The 16,160-nt window shown below is 35.7% G+C and overlaps 4 protein-coding genes and 1 pseudogene across 11 annotated transcripts; 1 reads left to right on the forward strand and 4 right to left on the reverse strand.

Moving 5' to 3' along the window:
- The first annotated feature begins 2,452 nt into the window (after window positions 1-2,452).
- On the forward strand, window positions 2,453-4,290 carry LOC111901317 (arginine-specific demethylase JMJ22). Its single transcript, XM_023897174.3, has 2 exons — window positions 2,453-3,863; window positions 3,946-4,290. The coding sequence occupies exons 1-2, from the start codon at window positions 2,584-2,586 to the stop codon at window positions 4,184-4,186; spliced, it is 1,521 nt and encodes a 506-aa protein (XP_023752942.1). The 5' UTR covers window positions 2,453-2,583; the 3' UTR covers window positions 4,187-4,290.
- A 139-nt stretch (window positions 4,291-4,429) lies between these two features.
- Window positions 4,430-9,711, reverse strand: LOC111901316 (uncharacterized). Of its 7 annotated transcripts, XM_023897168.3 has the most exons (16): window positions 9,459-9,711; window positions 9,095-9,297; window positions 7,491-7,794; window positions 7,199-7,275; window positions 6,947-7,085; window positions 6,835-6,884; window positions 6,587-6,749; window positions 6,237-6,415; window positions 5,964-6,154; window positions 5,771-5,869; window positions 5,575-5,678; window positions 5,389-5,490; window positions 5,204-5,313; window positions 5,036-5,123; window positions 4,804-4,961; window positions 4,430-4,699 (listed from the first exon to the last, which is right to left on the reverse strand). In XM_023897168.3, exons 3-16 carry the CDS (start codon window positions 7,566-7,568, stop codon window positions 4,525-4,527), a joined length of 1,713 nt encoding a protein of 570 aa, XP_023752936.1. In that variant the 5' UTR covers window positions 7,569-7,794; window positions 9,095-9,297; window positions 9,459-9,711; the 3' UTR covers window positions 4,430-4,524. The 7 variants fall into 7 exon arrangements, with proteins under 7 accessions (XP_023752936.1, XP_023752939.1, XP_023752938.1 ...); XM_023897171.3 differs by lacking the exon at window positions 9,095-9,297 and having other exon boundaries at window positions 7,491-7,637; XM_023897170.3 differs by lacking the exon at window positions 9,095-9,297 and having other exon boundaries at window positions 7,491-7,657.
- Window positions 9,712-10,080: 369 nt separating this feature from the next.
- On the reverse strand, window positions 10,081-11,325 carry LOC111901315 (mannitol dehydrogenase-like; annotated as a pseudogene).
- A 757-nt stretch (window positions 11,326-12,082) lies between these two features.
- On the reverse strand, window positions 12,083-13,307 carry LOC111901314 (uncharacterized). 2 transcript variants are annotated; one of them, XM_042899584.2, is made up of 2 exons: window positions 13,105-13,307; window positions 12,083-13,010 (listed from the first exon to the last, which is right to left on the reverse strand). In XM_042899584.2, the coding sequence occupies exon 2, from the start codon at window positions 12,844-12,846 to the stop codon at window positions 12,244-12,246; it is 603 nt and encodes a 200-aa protein (XP_042755518.1). In that variant the 5' UTR covers window positions 12,847-13,010; window positions 13,105-13,307; the 3' UTR covers window positions 12,083-12,243. The 2 variants fall into 2 exon arrangements, with proteins under 2 accessions (XP_042755518.1, XP_023752934.1); XM_023897166.3 differs by having other exon boundaries at window positions 13,077-13,307.
- Window positions 13,308-14,284: 977 nt separating this feature from the next.
- On the reverse strand, window positions 14,285-16,091 carry LOC111901312 (uncharacterized acetyltransferase At3g50280-like). The gene has a single exon (XM_023897164.3). It carries the CDS (start codon window positions 16,007-16,009, stop codon window positions 14,420-14,422), a length of 1,590 nt encoding a protein of 529 aa, XP_023752932.3. The 5' UTR covers window positions 16,010-16,091; the 3' UTR covers window positions 14,285-14,419.
- Between the last annotated feature and the right edge of the window lie 69 nt (window positions 16,092-16,160).

Here is a 16,160-nt window from a genome sequence, read left to right on the forward strand (position 1 = left end):
GGTTTTATAATAATGTACAAATTTTGCAACATTAAATGTCACGTTAACACAAAAATATATCAATTTTTTTCATATTGGATGCCAATTAGAGTTAGATATCAATTTGACTTTTTGAAATCTACTCTAATTGCTTAATAGATATATTAAAAATATTTTGTTGTTCTGTTACATACAATTTAAAAAATAAACAAAATAATGTCTGGTAGATTTCATTTTATGACATTAATCTCGTTTAAAAATGGTTTAGTAAAAGCCTAAAACTTACTAGAATGACTACTCTTTTGGGTGTTATTCCATCAAATGAAAATTTAGTGTGTGTTTGATTGTGTGAATTTTTGTAGTTTTTAGAAATTTTTTCTAAGAAAAAATAAGAAGTTAAAAAACATGTTTAGTTCAATATTTTTTCTTAAAAAATTCTAAGAAAATAATTATTTTTAATTTATTAAATTACATATAACTTGAAAAAATGTGATAATTGTTGTTTTTCATAATTTAAAATTCTTTTTTCCAAAATATAGACGGTACATACATACACCCACATTCACATCCCACACACCCTTACCCCAAATCTCAACTCCCAACCATCCAAACATATTGTGCATGTTCGGTACGAAGCGTTTGTGAGCGTTTGAGAGCTTCTAGCTTCTAGCATTTGACAAAACGCTCTTTTTTGAACAGAAAGTCTCGTTCGACACTACAAGCTTCTAGCGTTTAGTTTAAACAAAACGCTCTAAATCCAAATGCTACTTCATGTAGCGTTTAACAAAACGCTACAAGGTACAAGCTACCTGCTACCCGCTACAAGCCACCCGCTATCAGCTAATTTTGCTGAACACGCCTATTTTCTAACTTGTTAAAATAATATTTTAACTAGATGAAAACTTTATTCTTTCTGCATAAAACTTTTCCAAAAATGATTAATGCTATAAAAGTCACAAACTTTAAGGTGGGATTTCTAAGTTACCATAACTTTATTTTTTGGTCTATAAAAACCGTAAGTTTTTAAAAATGTTTTATTTTTTACCGATTAACAAGTCACAAACTGGTTAACTTCAACGTGTGTTTTCACTGACTTGGCACACCCAGATAGACCAAAATGCTGACAAGGCAAATTGATTCAATCGTCACGTCAACACATCTATTAAAAAAGAAAAAAGTGCATGCATAAGGCTGAAGGGAGTGGTAACATGTTTAGCATGTTGTCATATAGGATTTTTAAGGCCATATAAGATTTTTTTAAACCATGTAGGATGAAGAGAGTGGTAACAAAAAGCTAAGGAGTGGTAGCATCTAATCATGTGTTATTTATATTTTGAAAAAAAAAGAACATAAAAAAAGATTTAACCAATCAGTGGCCTTTATCTCACAATCTCTTTCTCTTTCCTCACGCTAGGAGCCTGGCGACTTTGTTTTGGCGAGGACTTTGACACATTTGTAAGGAGTGGATTTAGCACTATTAGCGAGCCCCAGGCGAGCATGGCTAGCAAGCCACTCCTTCTAGCCTAAACGGGTTGAAGAAGGAGTCAAACTTAAGACTTCACACTTTTTAGAGGACACCATTAGCCACTGAGCTAAAGAGTTATTTGGTTTATGTCTTTCCCTCAACTAATTTATATTATGAGAAGTTTTTTACATAAAATGTATTTTTACATAAAAAGTTTCTTATATAGGAACAAACGATTTTTACGAAATGCTAATGAATACATAAAATACGTATCTTATTAGTACATAAAAAAGACGTTTTTATTCAAAGAATACATAAAGATATGATTTTTGTAGCACCTGGTTCCTGGTATGTAAAATTTACCTAAGTACTTTGCATTTTTAGCCTTGGACTTGGCGAGTTATAGGCCCGACTCGCCGAGTAGAGCCGGGATATGGAACACGTTTAAGTTGGCGACTCGGCGAGTCCCCGCTGTCTGATGAAACCCTAATTTCAAGGGTTTGCACCCTATTTAAACCATCATATGTGCCCCCAAGCTCGCCCCCTTCACCCTCAGAGCTCCATATATCGTCCTAACCTCGTTCCTTGTGAGATTGAAGTACTTTGGTGTGATTTCTTGAAGATTTTGAGAGAAAAAGGAGAGTAGATCAAGAGGAGAAGAAGGAGGCCAGACATCTTGGTGTTATTTCAGAGATTCCTTGAGCCAGAGGATTTCCGGAGCAGCAGCAGCAGAAGACAGTCGGTTCCCGCACATATCAGCAACTACTTTGAGGTGAGTTACCTTCCAGAATATCCATTCGGCGTGCGACGTCAACAGTAATCTCACATAGACATGTTAGCTTAGCGAAAACCCGCACGTAGGTGTTGAACGGTTTGTAACATGTTAATAGATAAAAAATAAAATGTAATCTGAAACTTATGATTCTAATAAAATAAAAAATAAAGTTAAAATAAATTAGAAAACAGATATCCCACATAAAGTTTAGAAGTATTAGACCTTCCAAAAATATTGAAAATAATCTTCACAACTAGGGTTTCTATTGTTGTAAACCCCAAACTTTCTAAGCGCACCATTTCGCTTATAAACCCTACATCCTTTTTTGCTACTATTCCGGCCATCGGAAACGCTGATCCTTACAATGGTTGGGTGCAGAAGCTTGTTAAAGCAGATTAGAAAAAGGAAGAGAAGAAAACCCCACAAACGTATTCCCAAAAACCTCAAACAAAACCCTCATTTAACTGAAGAACAACAACAAGATTTTGCTACAGAAGACGGTTTCAGCTTAAAGGGTTCTTCCCCATCACAAAATTACGGAGTTCAACCATTGGGAAACTTTTACCTCAGCTTATCTCCTCACAACTCAAGAAACACAGGCTTAGGTAACATCCAAACCCTAACCGATGAGCTTGTTCTCGATATTCTAGGGTTTTTAAGAGGTACCGATTTGGGGATTTTATCAACTGTGAGCAAATCATTTTACGTGTTCTGTAATCACGAACCCCTTTGGAGAAATCTCGTATTGGACAATTGTGAAATCGATAATGGGTTTCTGTTTAAAGGGTCTTGGAAATCAACTTTTGTCGCAGCTCATAACTCATCTTTCGATGTTTCAAAGATTGGATCTTTAGGGTTTAAAGTTAAAGACTTTTACTCTGATTACTTATTTCAAAGCTGGTTATGTGCCAATCTAGAAATGAAAAACGAATGGCTAAACAGAGACAATATCATTAGAAGAAAAGGGATTTCCCTTGATGAATTCGTGTCAAATTTTGAAGAACCAAATAAACCGGTCTTGTTAGAAGGGTGTTTGGACAATTGGCCTGCAATCAAGAAATGGGACAAAGATTATTTAGTGAAAATTTGTGGGGACACTCGGTTTTCAGTTGGCCCTGTTCACATGAAGCTAGAAGATTACTTTACATACTCAAATCAAGCACAAGAAGAAAGACCATTATATCTCTTTGATCCAAAATTCGCAAACAAAGTTCCCAAATTAGGTCAAGATTATGAAACCCCAATCTATTTCAGTGAGGATTTGTTTAGTGTTTTGGGTGATGAAAGACCGGATTACAGATGGATCATCATCGGCCCAGCAGGGTCAGGTTCGTCTTTTCACATCGATCCTAATTCAACTTCAGCTTGGAATGCGGTGGTCAAAGGGTCAAAGAAATGGGTTTTGTTTCCCCCTGATGTGGTCCCACCCGGGGTCCACCCGAGCTCAGATGGTGCTGAGGTGGCTTGTCCCGTGTCCATAACTGAGTGGTTCATGAACTTTTATGAGTCTACTAAAACATGGAAAAAGAAGCCTGTGGAATGTGTTTGTAAAGCTGGTGAAGTGATCTTTGTGCCTAATGGATGGTGGCATTTGGTTATAAATCTTGAAGATTCAATTGCTATTACACAGAATTTTGTTAGCAGGTTAGTTTATTTTTGTTAGCAGGTCCTTAAACAATTTCTTTGAAAAAAAATGTGATTTGTGTGTGTTTTGTGATGTTTGTAGGAGGAATTTGTTGAATGTGTTGGATTTTTTGAAGAAGCCGAATGCAAGCACACTAGTGTCTGGAACTAGAGATCGAGTGAATTTATATGATAAGTTTAAGAAAGCAATTGAATTGGGGTTTCCTGGAATGATTGATGAAGTTGTGGTGAAAGATCAGGAGAGAAAAGCTGAGCTGGCAAAACCCTCATTTTGGGATTCGGTAAAGGACTCACACTCGGGTGCTTTTAAGTTCTCATTTTAGTTGAATGATTAACCGATTATGGTTTTTGATTTCGCATACTTTGATTGGTCTAAAATTTTGAGTTAAAGAACCCTACAAGAGATGATTTATAGGGGTTTGTAGTATTTTTTTTTTCATTATCGTTAGAAGTTTAAGTTCATCAATTTTCAATTCAGCTTTAAACTAAAAGTGTGGTGTTTTAGGGATGCATTTTGGTTTGATGATGGATCGACATCCATTTAGAGAGTATGCACACAACCTAAATTCAAGAAAGAAAGAGTTGATATACAATCAATAACCAAAAACACATTAAGTACATAACTTAAATTCAAATGCAACACTTTCAGGACAAAATAGCTTCAAACAGGCAACAAAGACAACACATAAGATTTGTCTGAATACTTTAAGCCTTTCAAAAACCCACGGCTCAATTGATGAGAAACAACCGTGTTCCCAATACCATATGCACAAGTCTCATCATGCACACCTTCAAGGCCAACATTCAACCCAATCGAGATTGGTTCAATCACAAAACTGCAAATAAAATTAAAAAAGAAAATACAATTTTATAAAGTTTATGTGTCCAAATCTTACAAAAAAAGAAATCAGGATACAAGAAAGCTCATCATTCATCATACCTTGCTTCAAAAGTATCATCTCCATTCAACTTAATTGCATCACATACACTGCTAATTATCCATGGAGGAAGATATGCATCCTTTAATTCAATACTGTAATAGGAATCAGAAGTTGGAGCACACATATGATCCATTCTCCTTACTTCCTTGCATTTAACCTAAAATATCACGACCTAAATACATTAAAAAAAAACATGTTCCACAACATTAAATGTAACAAAAATGTACAAACCTCGGGTGCAGAAACAGCAGCATTTTCAAATGGCACCGCTGAATAAAGTAAAGGCACATCCAAACTATTCAAGGATGGTAAAATAAACCTGAAAGTAAAATAAACAAAACAAATATAAATAATTATTTAACCCAAAAAATATAAGTTTGTAAATATTTAATGTCTCACCTATAGTTAAGCAGAAAGTCATATAGCCCATGTACATTTTTCTTGTCACTGAACATTAGCAATGATTTGGGACTATTATCCACATCAAATAGAGAATTTGTGTGCCTAGTCTGCATAAATGTTATAAATTAACATTTTATAAGACATAAAAGTACGTTTCCTAGATTGTATTTGATACCATGTACCTTTCCTAGATTATGCTTTTCAATTTCTGAAAGCTCAAAAAGCTCTTCTGTAGTCGCTTGCTCCACTTTAGAATTGAAAAGAGGCATAGTGAAAAAGATGTCCTTCAACACATAGTAACAAAGAGAGGAGTTAGAAGATGGAAATAAAAAGACTAACATACCCTTGATGAAAATGATGAGATGTACTTGTTCTTTTAGAAGTGACCTCAAGCTTTGTGTTGATTGGGACACATAAGCATTGCATGCACCATTTAGATTAGTAAACATTGCCACAAACTGTCCAGTACAGACTGTAAACTTGCAAGAAAATCAGAATAATAAATTTATAAAATAATATAGAAAAGATAAACCCTTTTTTTTTAAAAAAAAAGGGAGAAACTACCATAGAATAAATTACAAATGTTGTTACGCATCATGACATAAAGGCTTCGAAATGAGGCCTCCCATGCCAACTGACGTTTGGTCAAAACATCCATTTGACCTTGCATATTTATAAAACATTGATGCTTTAAAGAAAAAAATAAAAAAGAAAATAAAAGGGTATGGATGAAATTAAGTTTTTGAATATTTTATACCTTCCCCTTTTGGGAGTAAAGTCAAAGCTGATATAACTGAAGGAGGTAGAGAGCATTGTGGATACACCCATGAATATAAAGGTTTCATATTGGAAATTTGGGCAGTCGGGCAGTTTGTTTTCTGGTATCCAACTTGAGAATTGGACTGCCCGAGACCATGGAATGTGCCACAGCTCATCAACCTATGAAACCTAATCGATTACAAGAAATAATCTTTCAATTAGTAATACAACAAACCATAAAATGTTTATAATAAAAGAAAAGTGACCTTACCAATTTACAGAAGATGAAGCAATTACACACATACTAGTTTTCAATGTGAAATCCAAAGGAACTTTGTGTTCACAAATATGAAATTCTGAGCAAAAATTTACATTTCTATCAATAGATTCAGTGTGTGAAGGAGAGACAATAGGAAGTTTACGAGTTGCAAGCCCTTTGAAGGCTTCATCCTATTAAAAAAAGTATTACTGACTGTTACATATATATATATATATATATATATATATATATATATATATATATATATATATATATATATATATATATATATATATATATATATATATATATGTACATCATGGAATAAAAAGTGGGAGCGTAAGGGCAAAAAAGTAAAATACCATATCAAGTGAAACACCCGATGACTTGGCACCCACCGATGACAGCTCCATAACACTAGAAAACATACTTATCTTGCTACATTTTTTAGTGGTGATGTGGGAATGTGTAGATTTGAATTTTTTGGTGCTTGTAGTTGAAGTTGATGCATTTGTATCTTTTCGACTGTAAAAATAAAAGCAAAAATGTGGATTATAAATAAAATAAAATAAAGACGAGAGTACAATTATTAGCCAAATATGGAATGTACCTTGAAAACTCGGATTGGCTGAAATTAGTATGATCAGTAGTCATATTTTCCTGAAATAATATATTGTAAGAACAAACAGGAATTTTGTAAAAGGGTTATCTATGATACAGACCTTAACATGTTCCTTTACAGATTGCATTTTCAGCCTTTGACTGTTTTTCCTACTGGGAAACAGTTCATCCACACGGGTGTCAATGTATCTGGGATTCTTTGAAGCTTTCATAGCCACAGATGTCAATCCATTATCATTTCTGTAAAAAAAAAAAATGTTACTTTTGTACATTAATAGATAGCTATATATTAATATTTAAAAATAAATCAATAAAAGATTTGAGGGTTTTGGGTGGCGGGGGAAGAGAATTACAAAATGAAACCAGGCTCTGGTGCTGGAGATTCATCCATAAGCTCAACAACTTTCTTCTTGCGTTTCAACTGTTCATCCTGCCATTTTTGTTAACATAATAAGTCGAAAGAATTAGCTATTCTTTTCTAATGAATGGGTTAATTTAATATGTTACTATTTAATTTGCTAACATCACATGGTACTCCATTCAGAATGTTTTCTCTCATACAAACTCCACTCAGCAAATAAAAAAGGAATTTTAGAGCTGTCAAATAAAAAAAACAAGTAAATAGATGGAGATATGAATACTCACTCTCAACTCTGAAGGCGTCTTTCTTTTGATCGTATTGGTGGCCTTCAAAGAAGCACCACTCATTGCAACCGTAGCCATTTTTACCAATACAATTACAAGTCAACCATAGGTCACTTATTATCTATCTTTGGGGCTGATTGGTAACCTCTGAATGATTTTCAAAGACTCTGAATGAAAACATGTTGTTTGATAATGTTGCTGAATGCGAAAAATTACCCTTTTACCATTATTTGATGGTATGTTTAGGATCTCAAATTTCAAGGCTACATCAACACTACATTTAATTATCATAAGAAATATGAATCTTAGGGTGCGTTTAGTTGCGGAAAAATGAGCCGTTTTTCGGAAAATTTTTCCAAGAAAAATGAGAATTTTGAAAACGCGTTTAGTTCGTCTATTTTTCTAAATTTTTCACGGAAAATGAAAATTTTCCGTTTTCTAAAATTACAAACAAGTTGGAAAATTTTGGAAAACTGATAATCATTGTTTTCCATATTTTTCTAATTCCAAAATTTTTCTATAAACACACACCCACTTCACCTCATCCACTTCTACCTACCCCCACCTTAACACCCCTCACCCACACCCACACACATACATACCCACCCCCCCCCCCCCACACACACACACACCCGCACACACACACACACACACACATCAACCCACAAACACACACACATAAACACACACACCAACCCCCACACACACATACATACCCACCCACACACACACCCACCCGCACACACACACACATACATACCCATCCACACACCCACCCGCACACACACACACACACACACCAACCCACACACACACATACATACCCATCCACACACACACACACACACACCCACAAACACACACACATACATACATACCTACCCACACACACCCACCAACATACACATGCACACACCAACCTACACACACACACCTACAAACACACACACTTACACATACATACCCACCCACCCCCACACATACACATACATACACACCCACCCACACACACACACCCACCCACAAACACACACACACACACCCCAACCCACAAACACACACACATACATACCCACCCATACATACACACACGTACATACCCACACACCCACACACACACCCACACCTACCCCCACCCTCACAGACACACACACCCACACACACACAAACCTACACCTACCCCCACAAACACACAAACACATACTCACACCCCCACCCACCGAACACCACCACAACAATCATCGACCTACCATCACCACCACCACCACTAACCCGTCACTAGCACCACCACCATCACCACCACTGATAAAATTGACGCCGCCACCACCATCGCCTGTCATCACAACCACTGCCGCCGACCTGCTACCGTCACCGCCCCCACCCACACCCTACTACCACTACCGTTTTTTAAAAATGAAAACCGATAGAAAAATAGACATTTAAACACGTTTTCTAATTTTCTAAAACTGAAAATGAAAAATGAATAAGTTTAACTAAACGCGTTCTCTAAATTTTTCAATGAAAAATGAAAACGGAAAACGAAAATCGAAAAGGAAAAACAAAAAACGGAAAATGAAAATTGTTTTTCCGTAACTAAACGCAACCTTAGTTTCTTATTTTAATCTAATTTTTTGATTCATTTTACACGCTCACCCATTCGACTCATATGAATTGGATTCTGAAATTGAAACCAACATAAAAAAATACAACATTATATATAAAAAAGAACCAATGAGCCAAACAAAATTAGATATTCAAAATATGTACAACTTCCCGATGACAACGGCTCAAGTTCTCAACCCATACGCTGAAACACATTTACACAAGGGGTCCAAAATTTAGTAGCACAGACAAGTCGGTTTACTTTGTATTCAGGAAAGGAATCATGCGTTAAGATTAAAGACATTAACAACAAATGGTTTCGTGGTTTGCAGGGTTGTAAACAGTGAAGCCCTAGATAGTCAATACCTGATTGAATGTGAGAAGGGACGAAGATTAGGATTCCGAATCGAGTAGATAATAGTAGTGACTACGTTTCCCTCCTTTCTCCGGCTTTAGATTTTTTCAAATCAATTTTCTTTCTTTGCCCTCAGTTCTGTCTTTTACAGGGATAGAAGTAAAAATAAGCCGAAGCAAATGATAAAAAAAATATAAATAAAAATAGTAATAGTGCTCTCCTGGTTCTTAATAGAATGCAATGGAAAGAATAAGAAAAAAGATCCTGATAATCTGTACTTCTAATTTTTCTTCTCAAATGGATAGATTTAAAAGGAAGTAAATAGACATATAAGTTTTGTCATTTACCGAATTTATCATTAAATTTAATATTTAAAAAAAAAAAAAAAAAAAAAAAAAAAAAAAAAAAGAGCCATTATAATATCAAACAACTTTATTTCTTTCCAATAGTAATAAACGTATCAAACTTTGGGTCCCTTATGAAATTGGGCCTTTGATGGTTACCCACCCTATGGGTTGGGCTTGAGACCGCCGAGAGAGAGAGTTGTTACGGACACTGTCACTAATTTATGTTAGCCTGTTTCGAGACAAAGACGCACAAAAGACACTAATATTTGGAAAAGTTTCAAAAAAACACATTTGATTTTGGATCGTTACGATAATACAAAGGAAACAATAAGGGAGATGATACTTCCACGTTACTTTTTGATTCATCCACATATTTCTGAAGGCAATGGACAATTATGCCCCTCACATTAATTAATCGTTTTTCAATAAATAAAGGAGGAACCCTTTTATCTCCCTAAATACATTCGCTTGAAGGTCTTCAAGGCGGGTGTCGAGGAAAGGTGTAGTGCTGAAGGCCAGAGTGAATTTTCCACATTGATCACAAATTGATACCTTACATCAGATTTCAAAATCCTTTCCATGGCTGTGTTCACATAATCTGTCAGTATCATCTCTACATCTGCTGTGATCCCATGCTCTGTTGCAAAATCAAGCATCTCTCGAGTCTCCTTCAACCCTCCAATGTTACTACCACCAGCAATCTTCCTCCCCATCAAAATCCACAGATTCCATCACTTTTATCCAATTTGACAATTTCAAAAGCTTAAAGCAAAACACAAAATACTTACCCATAATCAAAGAAAACGCTACTACTTCAAGTGGCTTTTCTAGTGCACCAACAAACACAAGCTTTCCTTGAGCTTTCAGTGCATTCAAGAATGGCGCAATTGGATGAGTTGCAGACACTGTGTCGATGATGCCATCTAGTGTACCCGATACAGACTATTGGCAAAAAACCCAATTCAAAATTCTAAACTTATAACAAATTCATGAACCATTTAAAAAAAAAAAAACTCACCTGCATCTGTTTTTCGTCTTTTCTAACAATGAAATGGTCAGCATTAAGTCCTTGGAGTGATTCTTGGTTCTTAGTAGGAGTAGTGCTGAAAACAGTAACTTCTGCAACAAAAGCTTTCGCCATCTTCTCAGCAACATGCCCAATAGCCCAAGTCCACCAAGACCACAACACCGATTTTCATCCCTGGTTTATCAGGTCCGAAGTATCTGAGAGGGCTGTAAGTTGTGAGTTCGGCACATAGAAGCGGTGCACCGGCATCAAGCGGCGAATTTTTCGGCCACCGGTGGATGAAATGTTCATCTGAAAACCATGTGATCAGAGCTTTGTTCCATCAAATTTGGGAACAACATAAATGAGAACCTGTTTAGGAGAGTGTTGTTCTAAATCAATAGCACAATTTTCACATGATTTACAAGATTCCACCAAGCATCCAACCCTAACTTTGTCTCCGATTTTGAATTTTTCCAATTTGCTGCCTACTTACGTCACTATACCCACATTTTCATGCCTGTATCATGAGCGAAAATGAGAAAAAATTCGTTCGAATCAAACATACAAAGAAAAATATCATCGTGTTAACTCGTCATTCGTTCTTGATAAAGTGAAGATCCGAATGGCAGGTTCTGCAATACTAAACTTTGAACCAAGCATCTTTCTCCCCAGTAGCTTTTGAAAAAAAAATATATCATCGTTATTCATCAACAACAACGAAATTGAATCATTTTCGGAAGGATCCAAGATAAAGAAACCCAAGGTATCAAACTTTAAAACAATAGAAATCATGAATGAAGGGTATAATTGTAAACTTACTTTTGAAATCCGTGGAATCATCAAAAGCGTCCGTGGAAATATCACTACCCAAACAATAAAGAGGAGTTTTGATATTTGGACTGTAATATTAAATGTATGATATCATTTCCAAATTAAAATGTTGAAATCTATGAACATTCTATTGGTAACATTTCAAATAAAATTCAAACCTTATTTTTTGAGCTTTTTGCAATTTAGTATTTGGTGAGACCATAAAAATATCTTTTAAGTTTTATTAAGCTATTTGAGATAGTTTGTTAATAAGCTAACGTTTTGTTTGACGCTCTCAGGCTTTATGTAAGTGAGGTGATTCTTCAACATTAGGTATAACACCTTCAATTGAAGGTTTGAATTTTCAGACTATTTTAATAGTTATTTAACAAGCACAATGGTTCACAAAACAAGTTGAACATCTCATCTTGCACATCATCAATCCTACAATGAAGCCGTTGTTGTAGACTTTGTTGTGAACTTTGTGTAAATAGAACAGCAATGCCAACCAGTTTATGGTACTTTCTACAGTTGATCTTTGCATAAAAACCATAAACTATCAGACTATACATCATAAACATTACATGTAAACCAAAAAAGATTGCATTCTAAAGAGTAATTTAAAGTCTGTCAATCTTGATCATGATCATCATCAGGCCGAACAGATTGTTCAAAGTCAGCCTCCATAATCACCCCATCCATGACATGAATAACTATCTCGTTCTTCTTCAAATCTACCTGTTTTGATCGAATCCTGTTAACTATAAGCGTTTCATCAGGATCTTTTGATACATAAAGCTTTAATCCAGATAAAGAATCGCAGGTTATCTCTCTACTGTATGGCACAGACTCTGAAAGAATTTTCCATGGGACAACTGTGAAGCTCAATACACGGGTAAGTATTGCAAATGTATCATTTGCTTTTTCCCCCAACAAACTATCATTTACCCCTAATCGCAAATCACGCTCAAAAGCTAATTTTGAAGGAACAAAGATCGTAAATGGAAGATCTTGAGGCAACATTTCGATCATCATGGTAGCAAACGTTCCTATCCTCTCACCGTTCTCTGGAATTTTGCTCAATTTCTTGAGCTTGATTGTAGTTCTGGCACCATTGCTGAATGATATGTCTGGAAGTCTAAGAACCGAAAGAATCAACACCAAAAAGCAAGAAATTGAAACGATTACAACAATAAACGCGATTGGGCTCTTGGAAGATCGACCTCGTTTCATTTTCAAAACCCAGATCGCTACTGGTTAGAAAGAACACTTCATTGAGGAATTTCGTCGAACATGTTGTACGCAATTAAGCTACCACTGACGGCGACTCACCCAAATTGAAATTTGTGATCTTTGGCAGAATCAAAGAAAACCCACATCCAGACGTGGTCGTGCTCCTACAAGGAATCATAAATCGGAAATGCTATCTACAAAATTCGAAATTGGAATAAAAAGAGGTTTACCTCAAAAGAATGTCAAACAGTTCATCACCTTGAACAAGAACGTGATTTCATAGTTCCATCTATCGATAGAGCTTGACAAACTAACAAATGGATTTTTAGGAATTTATATTTTAGGTTGAATTTCAATGTGGGAGAGTGGAGATGAACCAAAATAGACAGAGAGAAAAGAAGCTCATTCCGAACGCAATTGACTTTATTGTGAATCTCAATGTCAGTCGTCAGGGTCAGACTCAAAACATGGAAGATCTTTAAGCTAATCGGATCCCATACACAAAATTTAATCCGTATAAGCCCAAATATATTATTTGTTGGGCTATCTTGAACTTTAACAAATTATGTGGAAATTTTATATAATAAATATGTTAAATCCTCCTTAACAAATGAATTTTTTTTGCCACATGTTAATCTCTCGTGAGTTTTGACACTTGTCATTTTGTAGTAATTTTAAAATAAATATTATTCACTTGTCAATTTTTAGTTTGTTTCAATTTTTAAATTAAAATCATATACTTATATATGTAAAGTATTAAATATCATTATATATGATATTAAATTACAATAAATACATTTCTTCTTTTGTTATTTTAAAGTTATACATTAAAAAATATTTTCTGTTTACATTTTAATATTTTTTTTAAATCAACCCGTATAATATACGAATCTTACACTTAGTCCTCTTTAATAAATGAATGTTTTTTTGCCACTTTTCAAATTCTCAAGAGTTTTGCCACATGTAATTTGGTGAGAGTTTTAGAATTATTATTTTCCACTTGTCATTTTTTGGGAATTTCCATTTTTTAAAAATAAATTTCCATAAAATTCTAATGAGTTTTACAAGGAAAGATAATCATTCTATTAATTTGATAATAAAGTCTCATAAATATTTTAAATAATATTTGATTTCTTTTATAAATGTTCCTAAAGATTACATTATGTTATGTAAAAATATTATTTTATAAAATATTTAATGTTTAATTATTGATATTAAATTTTTATTTTTAATAAACTCGTGTAGTACACAGTTTCACACCTACTGTTTATAATTAGATAACTATTACTCCATCATAGTCAAGTATATTAGTTAAATTAATATAATATATTTATTAATAAATAAATGAATATTTTATTTTATTTAACAATCCAAAATTGAATTTGTACTTTTGTAGTATTTTAAAACGATAGATAGATAAATACAATAATACAAATGATTGAAGAAGACAAAGAGATTATCTTAAATTAGGAATTAGATTACAAACAGATTGAGATAACATCATTTTACAGATAAACTAATTAGTACACCAAACAACATAGTATTTCACAAACAGACAAATTAAACATCAACATCAACAACACTGTACCGAAACGTACTGCATGAACTCTGGGTCCAATTCGAGTTCCGCCATTGTTTCCGGTGAAAGCACCACCTCCAAATCCACACTACCACCACCTTCCCTCCCGGGAAACGCAGATATCTTACCATCAAACTTGTTCGCTCTCCCGCTCCTCACCGCAACCGGTTTCCCCCACCCGAAATCATTATCAAACATCGGAAATCTTGGCGAACTGCCCATCGTCAGCATGGCTCCGTCGAAGTTCCCCAACGGAAAACACCGTGGGTCTTGCTCCCAATTGTATACAGAACGACGAACCATCGTGTCGTCGTGGGATAACACGTTTTTGTTCAGTTGCTCGGCGCACCACCGGAGATCATGCGACAGGACATCACCGGCGGAAGCGTACGTCGGAATGCTCTGAATTGCGTTTCCGAAGTAAAGAGTTTCAAGCTTCGGTTCCAGCCGGTGACGGCAGTTCACCGCCATCCTGAACGTCGTCGTTTTAGAATCTGGGAATTTTCTTGCGCGCGTCACTCCCCGCCATAACAACGCACATAAAGACTGAAACGAAGAAATCTCCGGTACCGGTTCTGCTTTTGTGACGACGGCGTTTCGAATCCAATTACCGATTAACGCCGTCACCTTGTCGTCGGAAAGCTTAATTGGATCATTACTCTGTTTCCCCATTACTTCAGCAGCGTTAATTTCTCCATAAGAATTTATTTTTTTCCGATTGTTTGTTCTGTCTTTTAGTTTCAAAATCGATTCTCTGGTAAAACTAAAAACCCTTTCACAGAGTGGTGCAAACTCATCAAACGTGACTTTTAATCCATCGGCAGGGACTTTTAAAACCGCCGGAGAAATCAACACCGATTCACGGGTAAAACAAGGTTGTTTTGTGATCAATTTCACTCCTCTACAAACCTCTGCAAAAGTATTAATAAAATTCCACAAGGAAGTTCCATCGACAACCGCGTGATTAACGGAAAACCCAATAAAAACACCGTCCTGAAGCTCCGTGACCTGAACAGCCAAAAGCGGATTAAAATGGCCATCGTGGCTAACCATTCTGTCAAAGGCGAAAAAGCCTTTGACGGAATCGGGAACATGAAGTGGGGAAACGATATCAGTAACAGAGATATGAGTAGCATTGGCGTGAAGGAATTGAACACCGGCGTCGTTACAGGTGATATAGACGTAGCCATTGGCGTCAGTGATTAGACGGCCGGCGAGAGGTGGGAAATGAGTTAGAACTCTGGAGAGACCTTCTCGAAGAAGGAAGAGAAGATCGGAGATGACTATTGGAGGGCGAAGGAAGAGGTTGCCCTTCTGGATATAGTGGCAAGAAAGCATGGGAAGATCGGAAGCTGAGAGCTTGAGGTCAGGAAGGGTGGATTGTGTTGCCGGAAATACAGTTGATTTGGAGATGATTTGAATGAGTGAGTGAGAAACTGCCATTGGTGACTCACAAGGCATTGTTGGAGTTGTTTTTGTGGGAGAGAGAGAGAGATGGATGTGAGTGAGGATGAGGAGTGTGAGGAATTGTAAGGCGGTAGAAAGGGTATAAATAGGGAGGATGGGTTCATGGTTCATGAACATGGTGGAGCTGCCATTAACATTTAACAAAGTTGATTCTGGTTGGAGTTGACCATGAAGGAAGCAGCAAAACTGAAAAAAAAAAATAATAATAAATAATAATAATAATAATAATAATTCCGGCTGGCTGTCACGTGTCCATCTCAACATTTCC

Source organism: Lactuca sativa, chromosome 2, assembly GCF_002870075.4.
Source record: "Lactuca sativa cultivar Salinas chromosome 2, Lsat_Salinas_v11, whole genome shotgun sequence".
NCBI classification, from domain to species: domain Eukaryota; kingdom Viridiplantae; phylum Streptophyta; class Magnoliopsida; order Asterales; family Asteraceae; genus Lactuca; species Lactuca sativa.

Excerpts from the sequence above, each read along its gene's own strand:
- LOC111901317 (XM_023897174.3), top strand. The coding sequence starts at position 2,584 with ATGGTTGGGTGCAGAAGCTTGTTAAAGCAGATTAGAAAAAGGAAGAGA. Across the intron at positions 3,864-3,945 it reads ACACAGAATTTTGTTAGCAG|GAGGAATTTGTTGAATGTGT; the intron begins GTTAGTTTATTT and ends TGATGTTTGTAG.
- LOC111901316 (XM_023897171.3), bottom strand. The coding sequence starts at position 7,568 with ATGGCTACGGTTGCAATGAGTGGTGCTTCTTTGAAGGCCACCAATACG. Across the intron at positions 6,416-6,586 it reads CGGGTGTTTCACTTGATATG|GATGAAGCCTTCAAAGGGCT; the intron begins GTATTTTACTTT and ends TTTTTTTAATAG. Across the intron at positions 5,491-5,574 it reads GGTCACTTCTAAAAGAACAA|GACATCTTTTTCACTATGCC; the intron begins GTACATCTCATC and ends TATGTGTTGAAG.
- LOC111901314 (XM_042899584.2), bottom strand. The coding sequence starts at position 12,846 with ATGAAACGAGGTCGATCTTCCAAGAGCCCAATCGCGTTTATTGTTGTA.
- LOC111901312 (XM_023897164.3), bottom strand. The coding sequence starts at position 16,009 with ATGTTCATGAACCATGAACCCATCCTCCCTATTTATACCCTTTCTACC.